Source organism: Emys orbicularis, chromosome 1 (assembly GCF_028017835.1).
Source record: "Emys orbicularis isolate rEmyOrb1 chromosome 1, rEmyOrb1.hap1, whole genome shotgun sequence".
NCBI lineage: Eukaryota > Metazoa > Chordata > Testudines > Emydidae > Emys > Emys orbicularis.
This window is the reverse complement of record NC_088683.1, coordinates 82435286-82453649: the sequence shown is the minus strand read 5'-3', so window position 1 is coordinate 82453649 and position 18364 is coordinate 82435286. Positions and strand designations below refer to the sequence as shown.

At 36.7% G+C, this 18364-nt stretch overlaps 1 protein-coding gene across 1 annotated transcript in view; it reads left to right on the top strand.

Moving 5' to 3' along the window:
- Nucleotides 1-18364, top strand: part of CEP290 (centrosomal protein 290) — a 113582-nt gene that overhangs the window by 82891 nt on the left and 12327 nt on the right. The window contains exons 38-46 of the mRNA XM_065400984.1: nucleotides 1069-1282; nucleotides 1884-2021; nucleotides 2881-3102; nucleotides 4431-4544; nucleotides 6949-7094; nucleotides 9661-9816; nucleotides 10327-10450; nucleotides 15462-15596; nucleotides 16709-16795. Of these exons, the coding sequence (XP_065257056.1) occupies nucleotides 1069-1282; nucleotides 1884-2021; nucleotides 2881-3102; nucleotides 4431-4544; nucleotides 6949-7094; nucleotides 9661-9816; nucleotides 10327-10450; nucleotides 15462-15596; nucleotides 16709-16795 (1336 nt within the window). The remainder of the gene's footprint in view (nucleotides 1-1068; nucleotides 1283-1883; nucleotides 2022-2880; nucleotides 3103-4430; nucleotides 4545-6948; nucleotides 7095-9660; nucleotides 9817-10326; nucleotides 10451-15461; nucleotides 15597-16708; nucleotides 16796-18364) is intronic.

Below are 18364 nucleotides of genomic sequence, written 5' to 3'. Positions count from 1 at the left end.
CTGGGCCTTAAAAACCTCTAAAGATGGAGATTCCACCATCTCCCTAGGTAGCCCATTCCAATGCTTCACCACCCTCCTAGTGAAAAAGTTTTTCCTAATATCCAACCTAGATCTCCCCCACTGCAACTTGAGACCATTGCTCCTTGTTCTGCCATCTGCCACCACTTTGAACAGCCGAGCTCCATCTTCTTTGGAACCCCCCTTCAGGTAGTTGAAGGCTGCTATCAAATCCCCCCTCACTCTTCTTTTCTACAGTCTAAATAAGCGCAGTTCCCTCAGCATCTCCTCATAAATCATGTGTCCTCATCTCCTAATAATTTTTGTTGCCCTCCGCTGGACTCTCTCCAATTTGTCCACATCTTTTCTGTAGTGGGAGGCCCAAAACTGGACGCAATTCTCCAGATGCGGCCTCACCAGTGCCGAATAGAGGGAAATAGTCACTTACCTTGATCTGGCTGGCAATGCTCGTACTAATGCAGCCCAATATGCCGTTAGCCTTCTTGTACATGCTTTAGCAACAATTTGTTAATATGACTGCTGAATGTAAGGTTTGATTGAAGAAACTAACCTAACAATTTATAAAGCCACAAGTGTAACTTTAAAATATTTGTTTTGTGGGTCGTCATCAAGGCTATCATTTGAAAATTGTTTTTTAAAATATGTAATGGTCAATTATAAATGTTGCATTATTGAACACTTCCTTTTTAATTGAAATTTTGGTGCTCTGAACATCGTTTTTTGAACTGTCAAAAATATTTTCTTCTATATCTTAAACAACATATTGGGCTTGCTACGCAACAGAGATGAACGTTATGAAAAATTAGCCCATATGATATGTTTAAGAAAAGGAAGTTGTTATCTAGTCTTGCTTGCTTTACTCATGTGAGTAGTCCCACTGGTGCTGTGCATTTGATCACTGTTTGGTATTAATTCAGGAAGTGGGACCACAATAATTCTCTAATCTGAAATTATCAAAAACGTGTAATATTTTCAGCCTTTTCTAATCCACCTGGAGCTTACTAAATTAAGTACTTCGTGACACTGCTGTTTATTACTTTGTTGTACAAGGCTTGAAGAAAAGCATGTAGCTGAAGTGAAAAAACTGAAAGATGAAGCAAATGAATTGAGAAACCTGTTGTCGCAGATAGAGAAGGAATTGCTGCAAGTAAAAACTGAATTAGAAGCCCAAAAAGAAGCAAATAATAGAGCGCCAACAACTACAATGAAAAACCTAGTGGAAAGGTTGAAGAACCAGTTAGCCTTAAAAGAGAAACAACAGAAAGTAAGTAATTTAATTTTTTTTTATTATTTAGCATCTATCATGGAGACTAGAAGTTGATGTAAAACCAAATAACTATGAAAATTATTTATAGCAAACATTTCCACAACTTGTTTTCAGAAGTGCCACTAGTGGGTTTAAGAGATGGACAAAGAATACTTGAAAGATGCCCTTTTATGGAGATTCATTAGGGCTGTATAGCCTGATGTAGAAAAAGGACCAGAAAATTAATGACATTTGATGTAGAATTTAACTTCTCTGTAATTTGTGGAGCCAGATTCACCGATATACTTCAGCTGCTTTATGCTACTCCGGTGATGCAAAACAGCCTTAAACTTAGATTACCAGGCCAACTAAGCTGCATTTATTGTGATTTTGTGTTGCTAGAGTATTGCAAAGCAGTCAGAGCATACTAGTGAATCTGGCTCATCATTGTAAATCATATGGAAACAGGCCAAAAGATTATATGAATTGTGCTGTTAGTATGGAATACATATGGGTAATTTAACATAAAAGGTAGTAAAATTTAATTCCCTTTAGCAATTTTTTAACATTCATTTTCAGCAACTTGCTTACTTACAAACAAATTTGTTGATATTTTCAGGCTTTGAGTAAAGCACTTCTGGAGCTCCGAGCAGAAATGACTGCTAATGCTGAACAGCAGATTATTTCTGTAGCATCACAAAAAGAGGCATACATGAATGTTCAGCAGATTGTTGACAAACAAACAAAGGAGCTCACGGTAAGCACTAATTAACCTCCTTATACTGTGTTCTACATTGTATTCTTATTTGAAAAGAGAACACAATGTTCATAATTTCTTTTTGAGTATTATAATAATGAATGTTGTACTGTCATAAGGTTTGATACAACTCCCAGTGAAGTCAGTGACAGTCTTTCTATTGACTTTATTGGAAGTTGGGTTGGGCCCATTGTGTACATTTGTTTTTAAATATTAAAACAAATAATCAAACAAAATGTATAAGTACATGCAGTACTACTAATTAGCCTACATTTTTTCTTCAGAATTTTAGAACTAAGGCCTGGTCTACACTAACCCCCAAATTCGAACTAAGGTACGCAACTTGTAGCTAAAGTCGACATACCTTAGTTCGAACTTACCGCGGTTCAGACGCGGTCCACATGCGGCAGGCAGGCTCCCCGTCGACTCCGCGGTACTCCTCTCGCCGAGCTGGAGTACCGCAGTCGACGGCGAGCGCTTCCGGGATCGATATATCGCGTCCAGACCAGACGCGATAAATCGAACCCGGAAGTTCGATTGCCAGCTGTCGAACTACCGCGGTAGTGTAGACCTGGCCTTACACATAGAACACTTACACCAGGCTTAAACTTGGTACATCTCTACCTCAGTATACTTAAACATATCAACAGATTTATAGGAATTTACAAATTATCTTCTAAGTGATTATTTAAACATATTTTATTTTACTTTGCAGATTACTTAAATATAGTTGACAATATATGAAATAACTGATTTGAGAAATGTCTGTGGAATCCAGAAAATATACCTCCTTAACCTCAATATGTTTTAGTTAGTTGGCAACTTTGACTAACACTTTTTTAAAATTTATTTTTTATAGACTCATATAGAGGAATTAAATGAGCAACTTACAAAATTCAAAGATGCCCTTAAAGTAAGTAAGACTAGAGAGCGCTCTTTGTTAGATGAGATGGATGATTTAAATCAAGAACTTCAAAAAAAGCAAAAAGCCATTACTAAAGGGCTAAGAGAAAAAGAAGAAACGGAAAACGAAAATGAAGAACTGAAAAGGCGGATAAAAAGACTAACAAACAGCATTCAGGTGAGCTTAGTTTTTATTAGTGTAAAAATCTAGGGATTCAGTCAAATATTCTCTAATGGATGTACTGTTTTTGGACCACTGAGTATGTTTATCAAGCAGAGGGACCAATACATGGTGAGGAAAATTTAGAGATTGGAGGCAGCAGATACCAGACAGTGTAGTGTGGGGGGGGTGCCACCAAGCTATCGGCTGGCATCCTTTGTTGCAGAAGTCAAATGTGGGTAAGAGGCTGAAAGAGACCAGCTCCCTGAGGTAAAGGTGAATGAAAGACCCAGGAGATGGCTTGTAGAACTCACAGCTTGTAAGAAGAAGGGGAGACTTAAATTATTGCAAACTGAGGGGACTCTCCTTTCTTCTCGCAGTAGGAGGTCAAGAAGATTCAAAGGTGAGTTGAAACCTAGGTGTATAGACTGAAAAGGTCCAACCCTAGATATTAGTTATATGGCAATGAGATCATTTAATACCATACTAGACCCAAGTAAATGCTTTGTGGTTTTCTGAGAGGGTTTAGCTTCAACCTCCAGTTACAGTTAATTAAAAATTAATAAAGTTGCAGTCCGCATTAAATACGTCCCTTTGTCTTTGTTTCATTTTTGTATGTGGCCTGGTCAATCCACCACTTCAGTTACGTATTCCCTCCATGAACATACTGTTTTTCTAGTAGCTGCCATTTTATTTACTCTCCTCTATCCTCCTCTTCTCAATACAAGCTATGCGTAGTAGATCATTTTATGCTACTGGTAATGCAGTTCCCAGCAGTCTCCAGTTGGATTCCTCTCAGAAATTTAAGCACGAAGTACTGGTACTAGTTTATTTTTGTCAAATGAACATGGTCTTAAAATGTTTAAAAACTCTCTGTATAGTTTCTGTGCTCTGTAGATATTTCTAAGTAACAGTGTTTTTTCTGTCTACGCATCCATTCTTTTTTCATTTCTAAATCTGCAAATAGAGATTTCACATACTATTAAATTCTCAGGTATGTGTCCTTTAAACCAAGTTGTGTGAACTTATCTGGTTCAAAAGAGTCATAGTAATTTACAGCAATTTAATACCTAACCCTTACTAAGTTTAAAACAGCAATAGTGTAAACATTCTTTTTGAGTCTATTACTCATGACAGAATATAAAGTAACCATCTAACACTTAAATAGTAGTTGTAATCTTTAAAAAGACACTTTATAACCTAAATTGTAATATTTGTTCAAAGCACTTCCGTTGAAATGAATAAATCAGTCAATATTTAGTTTCTGTATTTATCCCAGTGGGGAAAAAGTAGGAAAGTATCTAAATGGTGATCATTAAGGTGTAAAGATAATCATAATTTTTCAGAGCAAAGCTGATGAACAAAAATTCATCGATGAACTTCAGAAAAAAATTAAAAAGCTTGAAAATGAAGTTGAAAAGAGTGAGGAGGTAGAAAAGAAAAGTGTAAAAGAAGACAAGGTATGTGACAAGGCATCATTTAATTTATGGTATTGAAAGGGACACCATCAACTTGAAATCTACCCAGTTTAAGAAAAACAACAAATCAGAAGTGGCTTCAGAAATTTCACCTGCTCCTGATTCCCCTTATAATTTTTTCTGATGTTATAATCACATATTCCTATATTTTATTAATATTTTCCCTTCCCTTCTTGCTGAATACAAAATCTGTACAAGAAATTTAGGAAACTGACTCGACTGTACAAGATAACAGTGATTGACTACATAAAAGTATTGTCAAATTCATAAAGTAAAGAAACTGAAAAATATAATTTCTTTCAGTGGTAGCAACCTATGGTGTTCCTTGTAATTATAGCAGTTTAAAAACATTTTGAGACAAAAATGTGATTTTTTTTTTTTTTTTTAATGGATGGTGTCCCTTCAAAAAGATATATTTCCTACTGGATATCGATTCTGACTGGCGAAGGATGTATTTGTTCAGTGTCTTGTTTGGTTTCTGCTGTTATGGTAACAGATTAGTGTCTTGTCTTGGTACCTAGTAAAGCAGACTGGAGCAAAATACATGTTTTGTTCTCAAACTGCATTCAGTGGCATTTTATACATTCAAGATGATTTTAAGCAAGAGCTTACAATTCCCATTTGATAAGTTTGAAGCACTGTACATAAATTGCTAGTGTTTGAGATGTATTTTTGTCTTGTACTATGTGGGGGTGTGTGTATGTATGTATGTATATTAAAAATGTGTTTTATTTTACTTTCCATAGCATTAATGTATTTGTAAATGTTCTACATATGTATGTATGGAATTAAAAATAACAAATACACTTAGACCCTGGTCCTGCAACTAAGTCCATGCAGGTAGATCCCTACTCTCAAATGGAATCCCATTGAATTCAGTGAGGCTGTCTGTATATGTAGTTCCTTGTATCCATGTTGGTGGCCCATTGACTTCAGTGGGAGTTTCTTCAGGAGTAAGGGTGTGCCTATGCAGAGCAGATATTTATGTATGTTATGTATTGGTTCTGCAGACTGAATCTTGGGTATAAAACCACTTTGAGTTCTTGCAGTTATTTCTCTTTTGCCAGCCTCATGGTAAAGAACGTTTTTAGTTCTTGAAATTACTTATACATGTTTGTAGTGAGAGCATTATTAATCAGTGGAAGAATAAAATTCCAAGAAGTAATTGAAGTGGTTGATCCAAACTAATGCAAATTACACCTAGCTTATCAAGACAGTTTATGCTATTTGATATTATTCAACATCACTTTCCGATTCAGTCTTAGTGCCCAATTCTGCAATGACATATGCACATCACATGCACACGTTTCTGCAGGTTTGGAACATTGGTCAGAACTTTGAATTTTGCAGGGGGTAGGGGTTTATCTTAGGGGAGCACTGTTTCAGTTGCTAAATAACCATGTTTTTATTAAGGACTCACACTCCTGACTCCACAGTTAAGGTTGCAGGATTTTGTTTCTCATTATGAAATCTGATTCACTGAATCCAGTTCACTGATTTTCAAAAGACATGCTCCAGGTAATCACTTTGATCTTTTTTGTGCTAGGACAGCTATTCACCAACTCTCAACATTGCACAGCTGGGATCTCATGACCCAAATAAAATACTAAATCCTATTAAATGTTAGGAAAAATAATCTTCTCTCTTCCCCTCCCCCCCCCCCACATTTTCCTATGAATCAGATCTCAATTCATTTTTGTAGCTAATAGTAAAAGTTTAAAGTGGATGTGGAAAAGAAAGGCAAGAGGATCAACTAAGGGAGGCAAGGGACTCCAGGACAAAAAACTTCATTGCCACCTGTAAAAATAACATTAGCTTAGCTTTTTCAATAGCCATTTGTCATAAAGTCTTTCAGTTTTTATAACAGAAAACAAGGTATTGGGACTATTAAATAGAAATTCATTTTTCTATGATAGAAAGTGAGTTTAAAATCACCATTGGACCAGCAACTACAATACTGCAGGGGCATCTGAGCTCTTGGTGAGTTGGAGGAGGAAAGAGGATCTGCTGTATATATTATAATTAGCACAGAATAGCATCATGATCTTTTCTCCTATCTTCCGTTAACTTGTTTCAAAGTGGGAGAATATCTTGTGTAAGCATCCCTAACATTGGATTTCATAAAAATATGTCAGTCCTTTTTTGTAAAGTGAATGTTTAATTTTACAGAACGATTCTCTGATAGCATTCAGATGTACCAAGTTGTGCATCAGATTTCATAACACTCAGTATATGCACCAATCACCTAGTGATAATTGCTATATTTAAACATCTATTTTTGTTTAAAATTTTGAAACAGGAACTTTTAATCAAATAGTGCTCGTCGAACGTGTGGTGTTAAACTAGACCAAAAGGAAATGTTACTTTGTTTTTGAATGTTTTACAGAGCTCTAGGGAAGAAATAGCTAGGTGGGAAGAGGGTAAAAAATGGCAAGCCAGAATGGAAGGGATGCGGAACAAACTAAAAGAAAAGGAGAAAGAAATGGACACTTTAACAAAACAGTTCAATACATTAAAGGAACTTTATTCCAAGTGAGTTGATTTTAATTAGACATATTTCTAAACTGATGGTGTAAAATAAAGGAAACTTGGTTTCCTGGTTACAAAAATATTGTAACAGTTTTATTATATTAACAAAATAGATGCTTATAATTTACATTTATGTTGAGACTACAAGGGATAGCTTATTTTCAAGCAGCAAGCTGCCTTGATGTTTCTGGCTATTCTAGTATCCTGTTTTTTGTAGGAGCTGACAGTATTTTATTAATTAAATTAGTTTTGCTCAAAGACTGTTTCTAAGTTCTCTATTAATAATTAGGGCTGTCAAGCGATTAAAAAAAATTAATCATGATTAATCGCACTGTTAATAATAGAATACCATTTATTTAAATTTTTTTGAATGTTTTCTACATTTTCAAATATCTTGATTTCAATTACAACATGGAATATGGTTTGTACAGTGCTCACTTTATATTTATTTTTGATTACAAGTATTTGCACTGTAAAAAAACAAAAGAAATAGTATTTTTCAATTCACCTAATACAAGTACTGTAGTGCAGTCTCTTTATCATGAAAGTTGAACTTACAAATGTAGAATTACATTAAAAAAAAAAACTGCAGTAAAAAATAAAACAATGTAAAATTTTAGAGCCTGCGAGTCCACGCTCCTACTTCTTGTACAGCCAATCACTCAGACAAACAAGTTTGTTTACATTTGCAGGAGATAATGCTGCCCGCTTCTTGTTTACAGTGTCACCTGAAAGTGAGAACAGGCATTCTCATGGCACTGTTGTAGCCGGCGTGGCAAGATATTTACATGGCAGATGCACTAAAGATTCATACATCCCTTCATGCTTCAACCACCATTCCAGGGGACGTGTCCATGCTGTTGACTGGTTCTGCTTGACAACAATCCAAAGCAGTGTGCACTGACACATGTTCATTTTCATTATCTGAGTCAGATGCCGCCAGCAGAAGGTTGTTTTTCTTTTTTGGTGGTTCGGGTTCTGTAGTTTCCGCATTGGAGTGTTGCTCTTTTACGACTTCTGAAAGCATGCTCCACACCTTGTCCCTCTCAGATTTTGGAATGCACTTCAGATTCTTAAACCTTGGGTCAAGTGCTGTAGCTATCTTTAGAAATCTCACATTGGTACCTTCTTTGCATTTTGTGAAATCTGCAGTGAAAGTGTTCTTAAAATGAACAACATGTGCTGGGTCATCATCCGAGACTACTATAATATGAAATATATGGCAGAATGCGGGTAGAACAGAGCAAGGGACATATAATTCTCCCCCAAGGAGTTCAGTCACAAATTTAATTAACACATTATTTTTTTAATGAGCATCATCAGCGTGGAAGCATGTCCTCTGGAATGGTGGCCGAAGCATGAAGGGGCACACAAATGTTTAGCATGGCTGGCATGTAAATACCTTGCAATGCCGGCTACAAAAGTGCCATGCAAATGCCTGTTCTCACTTTATGGTGACATTGTAAATAATAAGAAGGCAGCATTATCTCCTATAAATGTAAACAAACGTGTATGTCTTAGCGATTGGCTGAACAAGAAGTAGGACTGAGTGGACTTGTAGGCTCTGAAGTTTTACATTATTTTGTTTTTGAGTGCAGTTATGTAACCAAAAAAAATCTATACTAGTAAGTTGCACTTCAACGACAAAGAGATTGCACTACGGTACTTGTATAAGGTGAATTGAAAAATACTATTTCTTTTATCATTTTTACAGTGAAAATATTTGTAATAAAAATAATTGTACACTTTGATTTCAATTACAACACAGAATACAATATATATGAAAATGTAAAAACATCCAAGATATTTAATAAATTTCAGTTGGTATTCTACTGTTTAATAGTGTGATTAAAACTGCAATTAATCGCTATAAATTTTTTTAATCGTGATTAATGTTTTTGAGTTAATCGCGTGAGTTAACTGTGATTAATCGACAGCCCTATTAATAATTTGTTTTTATCACAGTCAAAGAAGCACCAGCTGCAGGTGAGGACAGACTTTTCTTACCACTGTTTAGTTTCATCAGACTGCTAGAATTAGCAGCTGTATTAATCTGCAGTGTTTACACCGCTAGCATTGTGATGACCAAGACTTTTTCAGCAAAACTCAAGAAAAGATGTGTTTATTTCATTTAACCATGTTTTCAATGTAGTCATAGCAAAATTTTCACTGACCTAGAATTCAAGAGTTGAAAAGTAACAAAAGAATAACAAAGAATTATATATATATTTGTAAGTTCCTTTCACTAGCTATGCTTTGCTTGGGCTTTCTGTTTTTGTAAAGGGTTACATAAATGTAAAATATCAATGAATACTTAAGCAAAACCTGCAAGTGATTTGTGAAATGTACAATATTCACTCAATATTCTTTTATGAGAAACCAGAAAAAAATCTTTGATGAGAAACTAGAAAAATGTCCATTTATAAGGTAATTTAAATCAAGAAAAGTTCAATGGGCAATTGGATTGCAGGTCTAGAGTCATTAGAATGAAATGCTGTTCACTTTTAGATGAAGCAGATTGGTAAACAAATGTACCAAGATTTTAGTAAAAACAAATTGAATGTTGCAGAGCTGATAAAGAGAAAATTGCTTTACAAAAGAAACTCAAGACCAGCGGTATTACTGTTGACCATGTTGTGGGAGTACGGGCATCAGAGTCAGAGAAAGAGCTGGAAGAACTAAGAAAACGGAATATAGACTTAGAAAATGAAATTGCTCATATGAGGTAAGAGTTGTTCCAAAAGGAGAGACCCCATTTGGAAAGCTTACAATTTTTCCCCTTAAATACATTTTGGGTTTATTGTTCAAGGAATTAATTCACATAAATAGAAGCTAGCTCCCAGTGCATGAAAGTGAAAACACAGTTGAGTCGTTAGTTCAACTATAACACCTTAGCGCTAGTTTTTTTTTCTCTCAAGTTTTGGAAACGTGTTATCTTTTCAGTGTGTATGCATAATGCACCATTATTGGTACAGAAATTTCACATAAACATCAAGAGAATATAGACTCTTAGGATTTCTTAAGGCTGAATACTATGCCAAATTCTGAGTTCTTGGATCCTGGGGTTTATTTAATTCAGTTTATATAAATAAAATTGATTTAGTATAGCTACTTTTATCTAACAAAAAATATTTAAAATCTTCAGTCTTGGAAACCAGAAGTCCATACTTGATTTACATTAAAGGATGCTTTCCTGTATTAATAACAAACATTGATTTGTTTATTTTTGATATAGAACACAACAGGCTCTCCCACGAGATTCTGTGGTAGAAGAGTTACATTTAAAAAATCGATATTTGCAGGAAAAGCTTCATGCATTGGAGAGACAGTTTTCAAGAGACACATTTTCAAGACCTTCGGTAAGCAAACAACTTTATGTTATTACCCAAATTGAAAATTGAATGCATCTCCTACTCAAAGTCATATTTATCATCCATCTGTTATTCTGTAGTATTTGGTCCATTTTGTTTCAGGTTGCAATCATCCAATACAGCATCTGAAAAAATGAACTTTTTTCTCCTTTATTAACCTTATGGCAAGAATGTTTAGCATATTTTTTAATTCTAAGAACTAAAATGTATTACTGTTTTTCATAAACATTATGGAGTTAAGAGGAAGAAAGATGTGCTTAGTGCTATAAGCACAGAGGACAGATACAGTAACTCCTCACTTAAAGTCGTCCTGGTTAACGTTGTTACGTTGCTGATCAATTAGAGAACATGCTCATTTAAAGTTGCGCAATGCTTCCTTATAATGTTGTTTGGGTGCCGCCTGCTTTGTCCACTGCTTGCAGAAAGAGCAGCCCGTTGGAGCTAGCTGGTGGGTGCTTGGAACCAGGGTGGACTAGCAGCCCCCCTATCAGCTCCCCGCTCCCCTAGGTTCCCTGTGCAGCAGCCGCCCAGCAGGCTATCAATTGCCGGCAGTTCAGCTGTCCCTCCCCCCACTGCCATGTGCTGCTCCTGCATTCTGCCTTGGAGCTGCTCCCTGGAGCCTCCTGCTTGCGGTGCGGGGGTAGGGGATAGAGGGGGGCTAATGTCAGGGTGTCCCTCTCCCCCCTGCTCCTGTCCCCCGCTTACCCCATTTCCATAGAGCAGGGAGGGACACACGACAGGGATCAGGACAGAGGGAGCTTTCTGGCAGTAGCTACTGTCTCAACTTGTTGATCTACTTAAAAAGGCAATGTACTTAAAGTGGGGTCAGCGTACTTAAAGGGGCAATGCACCTTTCTGTCTCTCACACACGGGGTGTGTGTCTCTGTCTGCCATGCTATCTCCCCTCCCTCCGTTTGTGCTGCCTTGTAGAGTGTGAGGCTACGTTAACAACTATGTGTTAACCCTTGAGGGCTTAGCCGAGTGCTAGATTTAGCAGTAAGGCATTCCCTGGGAAATATCCCCCACCCTCTTCCACCCTTTGACTGCCCCACCTCAACCAAGCTTCACAATCATCATTGCTGTGTACAGTATTACATTGTTTGTTTAAAACTTATACTGTGTGTATAAAATATAGTCTTTTGTCTGGTGCAAAAAATTTCCCTGGAACCTAACCCCCCCCATTTACATTAATTCTTATGGGGAAATTGGATTCGCTTAACATCGTTTCGCTTAAAGTCGCATTTTTCAGGAACATAACTACAATGTTAAGCGAGGAGTTACTGTACTCCCTACCTCAAAGGTCTTACAGTCTAAAAGACATAAAAGGCAAGACACACTGGGAGACCCAGAGGAAGGTCTTGGCTTAGTGTAGGGTGTCCCCCCCCCCCCTTTCATTATTTATTGCCTAGCATTGGCTAGTGTTTGGAGCTTGTTTAGGAGGGATTTGCTTTTGAATAGAACGGGGAACCGGCACAATAAGATGGAGGACAGTGTAGGGCACAGCATGGAAGAAGGTACAAAGCTGGGTGTGGCTGTAGGAAATAAATAACTCTTCTTTGAATGTGTATCAGTGTGAATCCCACTGTAGGTGTGCATGCACCTCATGCACAAGATCAGATTTTTTTTTTTTAATAGCAATGTCTGTCAGGGCTGTACATGTGCCCTTGGCTTCCTTGTGAGGGCATAAAGGGTGGAGTGGCTGTAGTCCTCCCTCTGTTGGGTATGCACCTGAAGAGGAGAACCCCTATGGACACGTCTTGAAGAATTCCAGTTACTGCACAAGGTGAGTAACCCCTCCTTACAGGTAAAAGAAAAAACATAAAACACAATCTACAGTCTATACTTATTAACAATTAGACTATTCCTGTCTAATAAGGTATTTCGCATCCAATGGTGTGTCTTTCAGTGCTTATCCAGCCCATAAAGCTGGGATTCACCATTCATAAGACCTCTCCTTCCCGCTGTCAGTCTTCTCCTATAAAGGATAACCACTAGGGCCATTTCTCCTGCTCTTTTACAGTAGGATATTGTCTCTTAACCAAGAGGGCCCGCTCTTCTCAGAACTCTCATGAGGTTCGTTTGTCTTTGCAAATCTCCAGCCTGCATCTAGTCCAGACAGTAACCATGGGCTGTCTCCAAGATTGTTCATTTTACTTACATTGCTTGAGTCTGCTGTCAGACTCCCCCTCCTCAGGTGATAGGTTTCACTCACAACAGATTTGGAACACAATATCCTACAGGTTACATCACTCTAAAATTGTTTCCCATACAAACATCTTGTAATAAACATGACAATCAGGTAGTTCCTTGTTTTCGGCAGAGACCACACAAGACCCTCTTCTGTGTAATATCAAGAAAATGGTCGAACACAGATGTAATGTACCTAACAGCACATGCTTGGGCATGTCTGTGACACACTGACTGTGGCATGAACAAGAGTATTTTTAGCCTTTAGAATAGAGAAGAAGCTCCAGCTCTTTTAAATGTTCAGCAGATAGAAACAGCACTATTGTTAACACCCTGAATGTGTAGGGAGAAGACAAGTAGTCAACGATTACCCAGCTGAGAGCCTGGGAGGACGCTGTGTTGTCCACAGCAATGGAACATTGAGGAGGAGATAATGAGTTTGGTTTTGGCTACATAGTCTCTTGCACACAGAGTTCTCTGTATTCCTAATGTCAGATTATCTGGTTCTTAATAAATCTACCACAAGTGGACATGATGTTCTATATAGGTATGCTGTCTTATTTCTTTTACTATCTACCTCTTTTCTTTTCATGCTTCATTACACCTTTCTTCTGCTTCAGAGTGCTGCATGTGACACAGCTGCATTGACTAATTCCTCTTTTGCTAACAATGTCAGTAAACACAAGCATTTGAAATATCCGTGGAAGAAAACTGCTTCAAGTAAGGGCAAAGTAAAACACCAACCCACTCTTAGTATTACAAATGGCAATGGAATAGATGAGGGTGCAAACATTACTGATGAATGCCATCAGGCTGCTGGAGATGCAATTACTGAATTAACTCCAGAACAGGAAATTGAAGATTGTGAAAAACATGAGAATTCAAATAATTCTAGGGTAGGATCAAAAGGCAAAAGGAGAAGCTCTCTGAAAACCGAAGCTGATGAAGAGGGTATCAGTGACAAACAAGAAAATGTAACAGGACCTGAAGAGGGTGAAGTTAATGAAGAACATGATGGAGAGAAAGAAGGGAAGCAAAAAGTGTGCAAGCAATCAACTAATAACAATGAAGGAAGTAGAGCAGAATCTTGTGCTGCTAGAATGAGTTGCAATCAGTCTGATTCCGGGGAGCCTTCTAATCAACCTAATGATTATAAGCCAGAAAATATAAAAATGAATAATGGAGTGGATAAACACACTGAAGAAGATACATATGGAAATCACCAAACTGATACAGAGGGGACTGAACCAACCCCAGGACTTTGTGAAATGCCTCAGGTTTGGCACTATAGCAGTCCTTTAATCATTCACTTCCCTGTTAGCTGCATTGTTTATATGTCTACATGATATAGACTAAAATATTTATTGTAAAATAGTTTGTTTCCTGATACGCATTTAGTTTTTTGATTATCTTCCTGCTGTGTGCTTCTTTAGCAGTCTGTGCTGTGACAATATCTTTTATATTTATTAGAGAGAATATATTTTACTAGTAAGGCAGTTGCTTTATTCCCCCATGTTTTTATTGGTGATACTTAGTTCATTAATTCTAATTATTTGTGGAATTATCAGAGTTTCTTTATTTTATCTTTGCAGGTTTCTATTTTTATTTTATATTTATTTCAAGGGAGACTATCCTTAGCTTTTACTGCCTTATCTCTACTCATGTTGTAATCCTGTGAGAGTAAGTCCCTTGCACATATATTCACAATTGGGCCCAATGTGGAGTTTTTTGTTTCCTTGTTCAATTTTTTTTTTTTTTTTTTTTTAATCCAAGCAGTTTGATCTTGTTGAAAAAGAGAAAAGGTTCTTGGGATTTTTCTTTTTCTTCTGAGACTAACTTTGCATAAATTATGCTAACAGTTGGAGCCTCTTGACTAGTGACAATTTATAGCTGTTTCAAAGTTGAGTCTCTGTAAAAGTATAGTAGAAATAATTACACTTATCTTTTATTAATTCTTGCATTCTAATTTGTTCATCTTACTTGGTGCTCAGATTCTATGGTAATGAATTTGGTACAAAATACCTAGATGGATAGTTACACTATGGTCTCATAGTCACAGCAGTGGACTGGTACTCAAACAGCCTGGCTTCTATTCCTGGCTCTGCCACTGATGCTCTGGGTGACTTTGGGCAAATCACTTCACCTCTGTGTCTGTTTCCCCTCTGTAAAAATACGGATACTAATGCTTGCCTCCTTTATTAAGATCTACAGATGAAAAGTGAGGTATAAGCGCTAGGTATTACTAGGGACCAGATTCAGATATCCTTTTCCTGTTGAGATGCACTTTAGTCTCAATGATCTGACTTTAGTGGGGGACTGATTATAGTGTGAAGTGCTATCAATGTGAGTAAATGTATCAGAAGGTGGCTCTAAAATAGATGCTATTCACAAGCACAGTATCCCTGTTTAGAACACTAATTTTTTCCCTTACTAGATTTTGAGATTTCAAAATAGTGTTTATTTTTGCCAAACAGAAGTCTATACTGTTTTATACCTTCACTTCACTTAATTTAAGCAAATTTTTAAAATGTTCATAATGGAATTAAAGGAAGAAGTTGAGTCAAAGGTCCACATTAGCTTTCTCTATCTGCTTTATTAACTTTAATGTGGTAAAAAAAATACTGATGGGTGAACTCTATAAGAAGGTATCTTGCTGTATAAACACTTTTTTTAGTCTCAGTATTTCAATATGGAATGTAACAGGATTGTATCTTTATTGCCCAGATTATTGATCGTTATCCAGTGTAACTAATGTAAGAATTAATACCTCAACATTTAATAATATTTTATTCTGCTCCTTCCCTTTCTTAAGACGTCAGGAATAGGATCAGATGATCAGTGTCAAAGACAACAGGAGCTTCAGAAAGAAAATTTGAGGTTATCATCTGAAAATGTTGAACTAAGATTCCAGCTAGAGCAGGCTAATAAAGATCTGCCAAGATTAAAGGTATTTTTTTTTTTTTTAGCATATAACACATTTTAAAGGCTCATTGAGAATGTAATTGTACATTTAAAAAAAAACTTCTGTGAACTCTGTTGTGCTAATACATATTCCATACATACTATATACATTTGATGTACATATATTGAAAACCAAAAACACTGGGGGCAGATTTCACAATCCCACCTGTAAGGCCTAGTCTTTCAAATAAATACATCTACTTACAGCTTAGGGGTCTAAAGCCCCCGTCCTGCAATGAGTACCATAAGAGTGGAACCCTGCACCCTCAGAGAGGAACTTTAAAGTCAATGGAGTTGTGCATATGCACAGAGTCCTGCCCATTGTAGGGACCTAAATACGTAGCTGCAGTTTATCATACATAAATGTTTGCAAATTTAGAAAATTAATAATTAAATATGCCTGGGTAAGAGGTCCCTTTTAAATTTGTCCCGTTATGGTATAAATTATGGAGTGGGGTAGTAGCTGTTCCATAGTGTAGTTGAAGCCAGCTTCCTATTACAGTCCCTATTTTCAAACTGGCCCTTTCCCAACTTCTGCCCCCCATTTCCCTTCCCCGCCCCCCCGTCGCCCAAAAAAAAGAACCCAATCCAATTTCAGGTTGACATCTCTCCTACTAGGGTAGAGTTTTCCTGGGAAATTTGTAAAAAAAATTAGAAAAGGTGGTTTTTGTTTTTTTTAAATTATTCCTATGTTCTAACATATTAGTTGAAGCTAGATTGTGCTGTACCCTAAGAATCTAGATTATGAGAAAATATACATAACTCTCACATAATCGTAATCATTTTTTTGTTTGGGTTTTTAAAAAGTCTTTATAATGCACTTAATATGTAAGACCAGCAGCATACCAACATTCTTTAATGTTTCTATTAAAGAATAAAATATGGGGGCAAACTTAGAGGGCATGGCTTTTGTAAACTGTGTGGTTGGTAGCAAGTGATGAATTATATGGCAAGGGGGAAATTATTTTTTGGTTTTGTTTCATGTTTCTCAAAGTAAACTAACTGAGGCTGGAAAATTTGTAATTTAAAAAATAAGTTTCAATTCACCTGTTAATTGAGTAAAACCTAAATAAAATGATTATTATTTGTATTCTTTAGGACCAAGTAGGTGACTTGAAAGAAATGTGTGAGCTTCTCAAAAGAGAGAAAGCGGAAGTCGAGCGCAAGCTAGGCAGTGTTAGAGGGGTGAGTAATGCTACTGTGTTTTTCAGAATAATTAAATGATTGAAATACACAAGTACGGTTTAATTACAACTGAAATGTTTATCATCAAGCAAAAGAAGATGGGAAATATTAGTTTTTACACTTTTTACATTAAGTAGTTCCTTAATTAAGGATCCAAGATACTAGTCAATTGTCTATTACTGTTAGTAAAGTTTCTCACACACTTAAATCTTTGCAGGATCAGAGCCTTAGTCTGCCATCTGGATTAACAACAGTTACCTGCAAAAATATCTCTTCACCAATATGAGACTATAGCCATAAGTGTATGAAAAATATTGAGTAATGTATTTGAAAATCTTTTGGTAGAGCTAACCAAATGGGATTAGGATGTTAGACAGTGGAACCTGTTGCTAGAGAAATATTCTGTTTTTTAATATACAAGAGGATTATATAAATGGAGCTTCAGTTTACCTCAAGCGTATCTTATTGATTGATGCAGTCTTCAGTTCCCTTCTTCATTCCTCAGAAGACCAGAAAACAAATACTGCAGCAAAAACAGCACTCCTCCATTACCAACGTCTCATGAAACCACAAGCGTGACACGTATAAGATGCAAACACTGTAAGAGCTGTACAAGGAGCGAAGTGTGCTGCCTCCACAATTTTTGCTCCCTGGGCTTCCCAAGAAGTAAAGAGGAGTCAGCATAGTGCTGCAGGGAGCCATAACAGGATTCCCCACATTCCTTTGACCTCCTACACTATGCCACTGTTTCTTTACTTCTTGACTTCAGAAGCAACAAGGTCTGCCTCCTCCTTTACTAGATAAGAGGAAAGTAGCTGTGAAATTCTCTTAATTTACTGAAGTGATTGTACCTTGGAGTTTACTATGTGTAGAGTCTTTTTCCCTTTTTTTTTTTTTTCCTGTATTAATGAAGTAGGAAGGGGAGGAGATAATCCACTGAAATGCAGTACTTCATACTTGCTTGGCCAAGTGGTGCATTCTAAAGGAATTAGCACAGTGGAACTATGCTAACATGTATGTATAAATGCAGAATTTTCATAGCACAATGTATTTACATACCAAATGTATAAATGTTGTGTCAGTTCTTTTGATAACACAAAAATTTAGACCCCCAATCTTGCAATTTGTTGTGCATGGACTTCCTTTGTGCCCTCCACCTCCATTTGTGTCCTAACAAATTTCAGATTCAGAACTATAATCCCAAATTATGGTTACCTTATTTTGTGTGTTTACAACAAGGCAATTAAAAAAAAAACAAGACTTCAGAAATAACAGGAGTACTTGTGGCACCTTAGAGACTAACAAATTTATTAGAGCATAAGCTTTCGTGGGCTACAACCCACTTCTTCGGATGCATATAGAGTGAACCATATATTGAGGAGATATATATACACACACATACAGAGAGCATGAACAGGTGGGAGTTGTCTTACCAACTCTGAGAGGCCAATTAAGTAAGAGAAAAAAAAAAAAAAACTTTTGAAGTGATAATCAAGATGGTTCAGTACAGACAGTTTGATAAGAAGCAAGTGTGAAAATACTTACAAGGGGAGATAGATTCAATGTTTG